Below are 12,919 nucleotides of genomic sequence, written 5' to 3'. Positions count from 1 at the left end.
AACCGCCGTGTGTGCAGTGACAAGAGGGTGAGGGAAGGGACGTGGGAGCCATTTACTACAGTCTCAGCCACGTCTCTTAGGCCATCTGGAGCTTCGCTGTGAATAGTATGGCTGATGGCTGTGATCTCTCCAACACCGGCACATCCAGACTTTCTTCTCCTTGATCCTGTGACTTAGATGTGAATAGAGGGGGCATATGGATGCCAGAGCCTTCCATTCACAGGGCTGGGTCCAGAAGTGCTCACCGCCTCTCAGGGAGCTGCATGCCAAGTCTCAGACACTGACCTCACATAGTATTCTGTGGCTACCTGTCTACAACCCGCCCAGACGTCAGGATGAATCCTGCTCACTCCTTCCCAAGGGCTCATTCCCATCCCACCCCACTCCGCGGTCCAGCCTGCTGGCATCTGAGGCAGGTGCTGACACAGCAGACTGAGGAACTCTAGGGAAGCCGAGCTTGGAAACTCTCCAGGGAAAGGGTCTGATCAGCCTCATCATTAATCCACAGCTAATTGGGAGGAATGGAAGAGAAATTAGCTGTTCAGGAAAGCGTGATAAGGGAACCATAAAGGATAGAATGATCTTGCTAAAGATTACAGATAACAAATTAATCTTGCTGTCTTAAACCTAGCTGCAGATGCGATCTCAATTCCAAGTGACAGGGCATTTAGCAGGAGAATTAAAGCCACGGATGGACATGGTCGAGTGCACCCCACCAAGAGTTGTGCCAAGAACATAGCCCTGTTAGCAACACTATCAGTCAGGTCCTGCCTGTCAAACTGTCTTGCTGGTCCCTGTCTCCTGGATTCCTAGCACCTCCAGGGAAAGCCTTTCAACTGAGGAGTCTCCTACAGACCCCAGCTACTCTGTTCTGTCCCCTGTAACTCAACCTTCTTTGGCACACACCCCATCTGCCAATGAACACTGGGGGTCAGGCATCTCCTGGACACAAAATCCATCAGTTAGCAACAGAAGCTGTTTACCATGGGTCTCCTCTGGGCCAGACTCTGGCTTTGGGGAATGCAGGAGGAACAAAAAGCACAGACACCATCCTGGGAGACTTTGTGGAAGGTGTGTTCCTCAGAGTCATTTGGGTAATGTCAGCAGGCGCATGCATACACACATCCTGGAATGGCCACACCAGAGGGTGTCACCTGAGCACACATCTACTGAAGGAACTCATGGGGAGAGCATTCCAGAAGTTCCCACTGAGACTCACAGAGCAGCATCTAACTTAGTGCGTGCTTGAGCACACATGCGTAGCACAGACACACACACGCACACGCACATGCACATGCACATGCACATGCACACACTCATCCATCCTGTCATTCACAAGCTGCCCTATCAAGTGCTCTTAGGTGGAAGGAAGCAGAGAAACAGTAGAAGGACTAAAGAACCATAGGCATAGACCAGTCTGTCTATGCCTGTCTGTCTTTTACTCAGCCTTCTGGTCTTTAATGGAAACAGAAGCAATAGAAGCAATTTATTACAGAAAGACATCAAAAAAGAGCCTCGCTGGTTTTTTATTTTCCCTTAGATGGGGCAAGATGTACAGGGAGATGAGCGTAAGAGTCAGAGCACACTGGTGTCTCCTATAGATGTTTCCTCTTGCCACAAACTGGGAGAACCTCTAAAAGTGATCTATGGCAAGAAAAAACAATGTGGACTGGCCTCCTGTCCTCCTGTGGCCGAGGGTCCTCCTATCCCAGTCATGGTCATTACCTCATTAAACTTAGTCTAGATAGAGGGCTCAAGGCCAGGACACTTAGGTGAGCTGAGTTCATGGTAGTCAAAGACAAATGTGTGTGTCGGTCCTTGCTGAAGTCATCTGGACATGCAGCAGCACCCTCTCCCACCTTGGAAAGCGTGACTTGGAGACAAATGGATTTCTTCTGATGCTGCTGAGTCCTTCGGGGGTCCTGGGACTGAAAGCTGGAAGCGTCACTCGGGGCAGTAAGGTGTTTAGCAGAACACAACCACAAGCGGAGCCTGGCTCTCCACAGTTCCCCAGATCCCTAGCTATACCCTGTGCTTGCTTTTCGCAAAACCCTTCTATTTCTTGTGACAGGAAGAAGACTCACCAAGAGTCCACTTTCGGCCCCAGTTATAAGGATTGAAAAGGAGCTGAGACAGACTCTGGGGTTAGATCATCGAGACTAGAATCCGGGCTCTGCCTCCTACTTTGCAACTTTGGACGAATGACTCGATCTCTCTTTGCTGTTATTCTGTCAGCCAGGTAGACCAGTGGTTCTCAACCTGGAGGTCACGACCTCCTCAAGGTCAAACAACCCTTTCACAGGGGTCACCTAACACCATAGGACATCACACATATTTACATTACTATTCATAACAGTTACAAAATTATAGTTATGAAGTAATAAAAAATAATTTTATGGTTGGTGGGGTCACCACAACATGAGGGACTGTATTAAAGGGTCACAGCATTAGGAAGGTTGAGAACCACTGGTGTACAGAGAATGAAAATATTAGGCGAAACTGTATGAAATTGCTGATATATGCCCATTTTTAATTTACAAAAATGCTACTTCGTGCTCCTCCACTCCCTGTATCTGTATAAAGGGTTGTCATGAAGAAGACGTGGATTCTTTTGAATAGGCAGACTAAGAAGAATGCTGCTATACAACTCTTTAGGAGGTGGGGTCTGGCTGGCAGAGATGAGGCACTGGGGTGAGCCTTTGAGAGTTACAGCCTGTCCATGATTCTGTACTGCTGACTGTTTTCGGTCTACCTTGCCATCACTCCCCAGTGCACCTCTGCAGGCACAGAGACACACGGAGACACTCATATATCCACCATGACAATGGAGTGTGGTGGTCCCAGAGCAGCGGACCCAGGAGCTCTGAAGTTCCCTGCTGGCAGCCTTCTCAGGAACACGATGCAACTTCCTCCAGCTTTCCTCTGTATCTTTGACTGTCAGCTTGACTATAGTCATCTGAGAAGGGGACCTCAATTCAGGGATTTCCCAGATCAGACTGGCCTCTGGGCAGTGTTTCCCCACGGTATCTTGAGAAGTTCTTGCCTGAGTTCCAGCCCTGACTTGCCTTAATGATGGACTGTGACCTGGACGTATGTATATAAGCCAAATAAATCCTTTTCTCACTTAAGTTGCTTTTTAATAAGAGAATTTTATCGCAATAGAAAAAAAAACTAAAACACAAACTTACTAACGTTTTGTTGTTGTTTTTGTTTGGGTTTGTTTGTTTGTTTGTTTTATAATTTTCCCATGGTTTCAAGCCAGTCTGCCTCTGGAAAATTCTGGTGAACCTCCACACTCTGGAGAGACAGAGCCTAGGAATATCTTCTTATCCTAAGTGCTTTATCAGCACTGATGATAATTTTACAGCAAGCCGTAATGCTCAAGAGAAATCTGCATGCAGGTGCAGCCTCAGACCCCACTACAGGCAGCCAGACCATGCGGTGTAAAGTGCTCAGGCCAGGCCCACCAGGTGAAATCCCGTCACTAGCATTAATCCTTCATGCCACGTGACCAGAAAAAATTTACCCAACCAATTTGTACCTCAGTTCTACAGTCTTTAAGGTAAAGACAGTGGCCTTCTCCCTTAAACAAGGTTGCTGGGAGGAGCCAATGGATGAACCATGTGAAAGGGCTGCTTTAGCTGTTCCAAATGCTCAGCTAGGAGGAGTTTCTACCAGTAGGCCCAGCATCCATTAAGTGCTTAAAATAGTGCTTTGTATCTCATAAGTGTTTGAGAGTAATAGCCAGCACTTGTTTTTACCAACATAGTATATAAAATCCATTTAATCCTTCCAACCATCCTGCAGGCAGGAATACTCTTATGCTCAATTTGCAGAATAAACCCTAAGAGGTTCAGCAGCTTGCACTAGGTCCCAGGCCTGGCTGAGAGTGTTGCTAACAGGACTATGTTCTTGGCACAACTCTTGGTGGGGTGCACTCAACCATGTCCAGACCCACATTCTTATCACGGCCTCCAGCCTTTTTATAGCTATGACTCTCTGAGTCTTGTTCTGGAATCCTGCACTCCTTCCTCTCTCCGAGAACTCCGGTTCTGCCTCAGCAAAGGCACAGCCCTATCTAACCCAGCCCAGCCCACGTTCTGGGTATCTTTGATCAATCATGGTTACCTCTTACCTCCTCCATTTTTCTGGCACAGGTAGGGGAACCTCCAGATGTTGCCAAGGCCCACAGAAAAGCCGATCTGGGCCAGGATGTACTGCAGCTTGCTGTTCCAGGCTGGCCGGTCCTCTGCGTCCAGCTCCTCCTCCGCCACCTTCTGCTTGCCACCTGTCTCGCCAGCCACGTTCAGTACACTCTGCTTATAGTCCACAGGCTCCTCGAGGGCCAGCAGGTCAGCCACCGACTCAGTGACATGCTCATTGCTGTGTTCACGCTGGGTCACCTTGCTGTTCTTCGGCATGGGTGCCACTGGGGCCGCGTAGCCCTATTCCCCAGCACGCAGAGAAGGTGGGGCTCAGCTCCTGTCAGCTTTCTCTCATCCAAAAGCCTGCGAAAGCAGACGAACAGCGGATGGTTCTCTGACAATGCCAGACACCAGGATCCCAAAGTAAACAGATAGAACCCAAATCAAGTCCCTGGTAGATATCCCAGACTAGAGAGGGTTCTCGGGGGTTGAACGTGCTTTTGGCCCCACCAGGATGCTCACTGGGAGTTGAAGGTAAACACACACAATCCGTGTTACTTGGGCGTCTCTAGAAGGTGCTGGAAACCTACTGTGGAAGAACCAACAATACCTTAAGCCGAGCCCAAATAAAGGTCACCTACCATGACGTCTGTCCTTTGCAATGCAAAGCCTAGAGTGGTGAAGGCCCTTAGACACACCCACAGCCTTCTCCCTCCATTGTTGGGGCTCACATCTGTCTCCATTGTGTGCTGGCTAGCCAAAGCCACCTGGTGGGACCCTGGTGTGGTAGTTTTGACTATCAACTTGTTAGATTAAGGAATTGCTTCCTGAAGTACCCCTCTGTGTTTTAAGGGAGGGGGGGTTTCAGGGATATCCATCCTGTGTGTGTGCCATCCCATCCCATGGGCTGAGGTCCCAGACTGGAACCTCTTCAGGAAGAAAACAAGTCAGCAGCTCCCTGCTGGGCTTCCTAGCCTGTGGAGACGGGGCGGGGGCGGGCACATGCTCCCTGCCGCCAGTGCCCCTAGCTGCTCCTACCACCAAAAGATGTCCTCCTTCTCTTAAGTTGCTTCTTGTCAGGTCTTTGGTTACAGCCACGAGGAAGTAACTAATACACACGGGAAGTCAGTGTCTGATGACTTCCCTAAATTCTTCCTGTTCGAAACATAATCCACAGGCCAAAGAGTCCCTAGGAGTTCTGTGGAAATGAGGGCTCCCAGGACTGCTGATGGTTTGGGAAGCTCTGCAGGAATCGCTATGGCGCTCCTGGACACTAGCTTCTAAGTCCCTTTCCTATTTCCCTGGCAAGAGAGCTGCCCAGGCTCAGTTATGGATTCTGGCACCAGGGCCCCAGAAACGCTTGCTCCGTGCCAACAAACCCCGGGTCATTGCTCAGCACTGACATTATCTGAAGGCCACCGCAGCCAAGAGCTGTTCTCCATCCTTCAGCGACAGCTTTATGGCAGATAATGTCAGCTCGACATGGGTGGGGGAGGCAGAGCCCTCCCCGGCTGCTGCCACCCCTCATTTGTCTTTTACACGTTCCCTTGAAGAAAGAAAGCGCCAAGAAAACGAGTGCTTTGAAGATCCCCAGCGCTCTGTTATATTTCAAGGCACCTCCTCATTAAGGAGAGGCTGGAGGATTTAAAATTAAACACACACACCCCAGCCTACCATTGCCCCGCATCTTTCTAGGGATGTAAATTAGCCAGCGCTGTAATTACTTTATTAAGGGAACAAGCTGTCTCTGGAAGCCAGGCTTGCTACTCTTCTCACGCACCTATGTCCCCTGAAAAGCACACGCAAGGTCGTTGTGAGACCGAAGGGCATGGAACATTCTATCTTCTGGGGATGATACAACCTTCCTGGTAACTCCAGCTAGGACCTAACCATGCCAGCCCTGCTACACGTATGATAAAGCTGGAAAACCTATCTGATGGGAGCAAACCATCCATGCTAGTCTGTGGGACTGGCTAGTTGGACCCATGCCAGGCCATGGACCACAGCAGGAGGTGACCCTAACCTGTTATTTTTGCTCAAGAACAGCAGTGACTCTTTTGCAGCTGTCCCTTTCCATCCTGGGAAAAGCACATCGGGGTCTGAGGCTTTGGAGGAACTAGGGCAGAGTCACCCTGCCTAAAAGATGTCAAAATTCCCAATAAGGAACTCCATAGTGGGCTAGCTGAATATCCCATCATGTCCTAGAGGGTGCCCTACAGGGTGTGTCTGTGGTCTCAGCAGCCCCCAGGGCAATCTTCCCAGCTGCTGTACAGCCCCTGCTACATAAGTGAAGGGTGCTCTGGGGGTTATGCAATACCTGTGTCTAGGCCTGGGATGTCAGGATGAGAACCTGTATGGACATGCAGAAGGTCTGACCCAAGCTCACTCAAATGGAAGCATTCAGTGTTCCTTGCTCTGCTCATCCCCTGAAACTCACCTTGAAGGCTTTTACTGCAGATTAGAGTACTGGTTGGGGGTCTGGAGACTGCAACCACTCAGATGCTTTGGCTTAGAATTTTGTCTAGCTACTTTTTCCACAGAGGACTTCCCAGGACACTCTGCAGTGCATTAAGTCTGATTTACTCACCATCAGGCTTGAAGTGGACAAAACCAGGGGAGATCCCCACCAGCTGCTGAATGCACCCCAATGCTAGCCAACTAGAGCGCACGTTTCCCCATAAATACCTAGTGAGTAGCTCTGGTCACTAATGTGAAAAAGAAAAAGTATCACCACTTTAAGCTAGAAATGCTCATCTCAAATGTAGAAGGCAGCCACAGCTGCAGGACCGGCAGCCACAGAGCCACGCCCAGTGCTGCATGACCTTCTTTCTGCTGATGTCACTCATAGAGTGTCCTCCACTCTGTGGGATGGGGCCCAGGGACCCTGGTACCACCGGATCTGCAGGATGCAAGCTTTGATATGAGCCTTGAGCTGCAGAGCTGGGCTGTAGCCACAACCAGGAATTATTTTCACAACCCGGTGATTATTTTCAGGTGATGACAGAACCATACTCTGCAAAATTAAATCTCCAGAGACCCTATAATCGTCCAATACAACATTCCATATACATATGTGTGTGTATACATGTGAGTGTGTGCATGTATATATGCATATGTGTATGAAAGAACTAAGCCCCAGAGAGAGGAAATACATTGCTCAATCTACCTAGGTCCTCCTGACAGGGAATCTCACTAATCAATCAGGATCAACACTGCTGATCTGGGGAAAGGGTTGCAGAAAGGACACATACCAGGATCTGTTCTGGGGACAGCAATACTGCGGTGAGCAAGGCAGACCCTCTTGTGTAGTTCATATGTCTTTCACATAATCAGATACTAAAGAAATAAATATCAAATGCAGAGGAGAAGAGCATGGGAGGAATGGAGCCACCGGCCTTCATGCTGTGGATGGAGGATGTCAGGAAAGGCATCACAGTGGCTATGGTGAGCAGAGCCCTAAATGATAGGAGAGAACACTAGCAGAGATCACACACAGAAGTAGTGTGAGTGATGCAAGAACACAGCAATGTGGTCCAAATGGCTAAAGAGAGGAGAGGGCATGAAATGCATGGTGGGCATCCAGGACTTGGATGAGCACCTGGATGAAGTACTGACCCCTGGAGGACTTGACCACAGGCAAGTTGTGTGCTCCTGGTCAAGACCTGTTAGTTACCAGAGGGCCCATCTCCTCATGGTGAAAATGGCTCTATTTAATGGCAGGCTCCCTCTCCCAAAAAGCTGCTAGGAGGCATAGCAAATGGCTGGAAGGAAGTGCCCAGCACAGATGCAGGCACCAAAGGAAGAGTACAGCTGGCACCAGCTGCAGCCCGAAGGCCTAGCACTATTCAACCTTGCACATTAAACTATACAAGTTTTCGTTTACATTTGTTACATGATTCCCTTCTTTCTCCTAAGAAAGAGCCAGAGTGAGCTGAGAGTGTGTAGAGGTGAGTGGTTGAGAGAAACACTTCCACCCACCTCAGAAATGTCCTCCGTGTGTGTGTGTGTGTGTGTGTGTGTGTGTGTGTGTGTGTGTGTGTGTGTGTGTTGCCAACGATCTAACCCAGGGCCTTGTGCGCATTAGGCAACTGCTCTCCTACTGAGTTATAGCCCCAGCCCAGAAGTACTCATTCTTCACAGCAGGAACTGGGCCCCCCTGAGGCTTCTCACCAACACCCCATTCATCAGGCCCTAGAGCCCAAAAGTGCACACCAAGCATCTCCAGGTGTGGATTCAGAAGCTCAGCAACATTGCTTAGAAAGGTCAAGCACTGTTATTAGTAGTCACATAGCTCAGATATAGCCTTTGTGGTCATTTGAAGCCACTTAAAAACATTTTTTTCATGCTGATATAGTATGGGGTATTGATTATGCTAGGTGTGGGTTCAAATCCCAGCATCACCGTGTTTCAACTACCAGGGCTTCTGTTCTTTCATCTGTCACAGATATGTTCCAAAGTACTCCTCACAGCACTGAGAATTGTCATGCTGGAGAGAAGCCACAGACTCTAAGAGGTTTGCACGAACACATCTCAGCATGGGGGCTTATTTGAGTTCCACTCCATGGGACCCAGGGAAGCAAGCAGTAAGCTGCGTGTCCGTTTTGCTTACAGATGGGAGTACCCAGGCCACGGGTAGCACAGAGCGTGGGCCACACCTCACAGGCACCGTACCTGCTCATCCATCTTTAATGTGTTTCAAATTTTTATTGCGTTTATCTATTTATTTATTTGTGTGTGTGTGTGTGTGTGTGTGTGTGTGTGTGTGTCCACATGTATGCATATGGAAGTCAGAGGACAATTTGTGGAAGATGGCTCTCTCCTTCCAGTGGATGGAGAGTGAACTTAGGTCATCAGGCTTAGCAGCAGTGGCATTTAGCTCCTAAACCATCTCAGCAGTCCTTTACAGCTTCTTTTAAAAGTAAGATGGTACCAGCAGCTTTTAATCCTAGCCCCAACCCCCAACACACACACACACACACACACACACACACACACACACACACAGAGAGAGAGAGAGAGAGAGAGAGAGAGAGAGAGAGAGAGAGAGAGAGAGCGAGCACATGCCCAAGCCTGGAGTCCATGTGCTGGCTTAGTCTATGGCTAAATGCCAGCTTTCAGATCAGGGAGTCCACAGTTACCTAGCCAATGGTCCTAAAACAGCCTAGGACAAACACCAGGACATTAGAATCCTGAGAGGACAATGTCTCTCTGCTCTGCCTTTACATCCCACAGGGTCAGTCATGAGCCAAATATGTAGCCTGCACCCTAACTTCCCTGGATCTCAGTTTCCCAGTGTGCAAGTGAGGATTCTGTGCAACCTCCCAGCATATGTCTAAAGAGTGTCCTTCTTGCATGTTGGTATGAGCAAGGCATGGCCCGCCCTGCCCAGGCATTGAGTACAGTAGGCTCTGTAGTCTGTCTGTCCTGCCACTCTCTGTCAGCTGAGATCCTGCTGGAGTGTAGTGAGGAGGTGTCAAAAGCCAGCCTACCATACTCTAGCTATCCCCCTGTAGTAGTTTGGGTAGGCTGTGAAGTCTTTCAAGAGCAGCGCATCAGATGATGAAGTTGCATGGTACTCTGAAAAGAATGCCTCAATTACTTACAGCACAACACAGAAGGGCTCGAGTGCAGAGCAAGCCTTCAGTGCCAGCTTGTCACTTAGCAACCCGTGTGGCTCACAGCTCAGAATAGCTCATGCGAGAAAAGCAGGACTGAGCAGTGAACTGTGAATCTTCTTTAAAGGAGAGAAAAGGAAAAACAATATAGTGAGACTAGGAGGCAGACAGGTAAAAATATCTCCTGCCAGAGCTCTAATGGGTCCAAAACAAATGTTCAAACACAACACCTCAGTAATTAGCCATAGGGAGGGTATGGTCATTCTCGGCCTGTGAGCAGGCCCCCAGCTAAAAGCAACTGAATGCAGAGGAAAGTCTCTTCTGGGATGCTAGGTTGGCTCCTCTGGATCTGGGGTGGCTCTTGTTCAGGAAGGTCATTTAAGGCATGAACTCCCCAGAGAAGCCAGGTAAACAAGATGTCATCTTTGGAAAAGCAGGCAGTCAGCCCAACTGTTCACACAGCAGTGCACATATTTTCCAGTCTGTGGTATGCCCAGTTCTGTTCCCTAAAATTTATGACCCTGGAAAGCGCCCTGGGTCCCAGCCATTCTGAAGAAAAACCTTTACACTGAGGCAGACTCTAAGCAGGAATGGAGGACTCTGTTCAGTGGCAAGGCCAAGCTCCCGTTCGACAATACCTGATGGTAGAAAGAAAGTGTGGCTAGATCCCTTTCCCTCAGAATGCCTAGTGGCTTCCTGATCTCCATGTGACCAGTGGTTGTGACCCCAGCAGTTTTCCTAACTTCTTCAGAGCCTCTGGGCTTCCACACAGCTCAAAACAGGCTAGGGTGCTCTCAGAGATACAAATTGTTCTTCAGATTATTTTCAATTATTTTCTCCAAATTTCTTTTCTTTTTCTTTTTTTTTTTCGGAGCTGGGGACCGAACCTTGCGCTTCCTAGGCAAGCGCTCTACCACTGAGCTAAATCCCCAACCCCTATTTTCTCCAAATTTCTGACAGACACCAAAGGCATCACTCTATCCAAGTGCCATGAAATCTTGCAGGTGTGTCCGTCTCTGCCCTGACCCCATCATCCTGCTCTGCCTCAGACCCTTTGTTTGCTTAGGAACTTTTGGTAGTCTCCCTATTCACTTCTCTTAGCCATCCACCCATGACCTTTAGTGTATATAACCATCATGCTGGTCCTTACATGTGGTCCTCAGAAGCAACTGCTGGAAATATGATGTCATCCAGATCTGCTTTAAAGAGAACCCATAGTTCTTCCCAAGACATTTGATCCCCTACATGCCTATCAATGTTGGCCTTCAATTCCTCCCTCTACAGAAACCCTTCCACTTCTGCAACCTCTGGAAGCCTTTTAGGTCCACTTCTTCACTTCACCTTGGTAACACCTCCTGTAATTCTTTGTGTGAACACTGTAGTGGCTATTCCTGGTTGTCAACTTGACTATATCTGGGATGAACTATAATCCAGAATTAAAAGACTCACTTTTGATCCTGATCTTGAGGCTGGGAGATACAAGTTTCTGACCTGGATTTTGGTATGGAGATCTTGAGGCAAAGTGGCTATGAATCCCAGGAGCTTAAGGTGAGGAGATCTGAGTTCAAGGTCACCTGGGACAAAGCAAGTCCCAGAGGCGTGGGGGTACACGCGTTTAATCTGGGACACACCTTCTGCTGGAGATTTACATAAGGACATTGGAAGAAGGAAGAGCCCCTCTCTTTCTTGCCTGCCTACCTCATGGGACTGAGCCACTGCTAGATCCTTGGACTTCCATTCACAGCTGCTGCTGATCATTGTTGGGGAGTTGGACTACAGACTTTAAGTCATCAACCAATTCTCCTACTATAGAGAGACTACCCACAAGTTCTGTGACTCTAGAGAACCCTGACTAAGACAAACACTAACGGACCTTTCCCCTTCCTGTCTTGCACACTCTGTAAGACTACCTTGGCTCCCTGGGATAGTCAGCCAGCTGCTCCTATCCCCAGCCCTTTACCACCAAGACATCCTTTCAACGCAGGGACCAAGCTGTCAGCGTGTTACCCACCGTTCACTGTTCCTGTACAACCATTGCTGTCACACACAGGTTACTCTACAAATTTCCATGGGTGAAGCATGGACTCGGGAACAACCTCCTCTCCGTGCTTAAATTTCTACTGCTGCCTTTAAAACAAAGAGGCAAGGTAAAAAGTGAGCAGAGTTGACCAGGGAGACACTGAGTCCCACCAGAAGCCTGCAGGCCCCCACCAGGGTGCTAATCAAATGCAGCTCTCTGAACATGTGGGGGGAACCCAGAACTTAGAAGCCAGTTTTCTGTTCCTTGTTTATCTGTAAAATAGAGAACATCACTTACCTACCAACTACATCTGGCTGCCACATGGGTGGAAGGGAAAGGAGAGCAGGAACTCCTTGAGGATCAAATACAGGGAATAGGGATTTCTGTGATCGGCATCGCAGGCTTTCGGGTTTGTGTTTTGGTCTCCTATTCGGCAAGACTAAATTCTGATGTTTTTCTATTAATATGTGTTCAATAAATACAATACAAAAAAATGGACCTGCTTTTTTTTTTAATTCCCCGCAGATATTTCCAGTCTGATTCAGTTTCATAGATTAAAAGTCTTTCTAATTTCTGATGCAATATTCTGATTTCCAAGAACATGTCATGCCCAAGATGGTCATTTAAAAACAAAAGCACCCGAGAAGCCTGAGTGTGCCCCATTGTCTCTTCCCTCTTTCCGAGGAGCCAGCATTTGTGCTGCACCTTCACCACCTCACAGATGGGATTCATCTTCATCTCAGAAATAAGTGTGGATGGGCACCATGTGGCACAGAGTGTGTCAGGGGGCTAAGGACGGGGGCTCCCAACAACAAATGAAGCCAAGGAGTCGATTGTGCCTTCTACAGTCAATGCCTTCCACCTTCCTGTCATATTTGCCAAATGTGTTCTGTGTGGCTAAAATCTTGTTTTCTTAGTCAAGAGAGAAAAGAAGCAGAAAAGGGGGCAGATGGTCCAGAGAGGGAGAAACTGGCACTGGAGGATGTGGGCGTGGGCGTGGCCAGTGCCAGCCAGACCTTTGGTTCCTTTCACCATTTCCTATAAGAGGGAAACGCATGCTCAGTATGTAAGACTGGTGACATGATGCCCCGTCGGCATGAGGTCAACCTGATAGCATTAGGTGCTGAGCTGTCTTCTGG

The 12,919-nt window shown here is 48.6% G+C and overlaps 1 protein-coding gene across 1 annotated transcript in view; it reads right to left on the bottom strand.

Moving 5' to 3' along the window:
- The window catches only part of Slc6a17 (solute carrier family 6 member 17), a 47,336-nt gene that overhangs the window by 25,887 nt on the left and 8,530 nt on the right, over window positions 1-12,919 (bottom strand). The window contains exon 2 of the mRNA XM_032897514.1: window positions 4,136-4,508. Within this exon, the coding sequence (XP_032753405.1) occupies window positions 4,136-4,421 (286 nt within the window). The 5' untranslated portion in view covers window positions 4,422-4,508. The remainder of the gene's footprint in view (window positions 1-4,135; window positions 4,509-12,919) is intronic.

Source organism: Rattus rattus, chromosome 3 (genome assembly GCF_011064425.1).
Source record: "Rattus rattus isolate New Zealand chromosome 3, Rrattus_CSIRO_v1, whole genome shotgun sequence".
NCBI classification, from domain to species: domain Eukaryota; kingdom Metazoa; phylum Chordata; class Mammalia; order Rodentia; family Muridae; genus Rattus; species Rattus rattus.
This window is presented reverse-complemented; position numbering and strand designations above follow the sequence as displayed.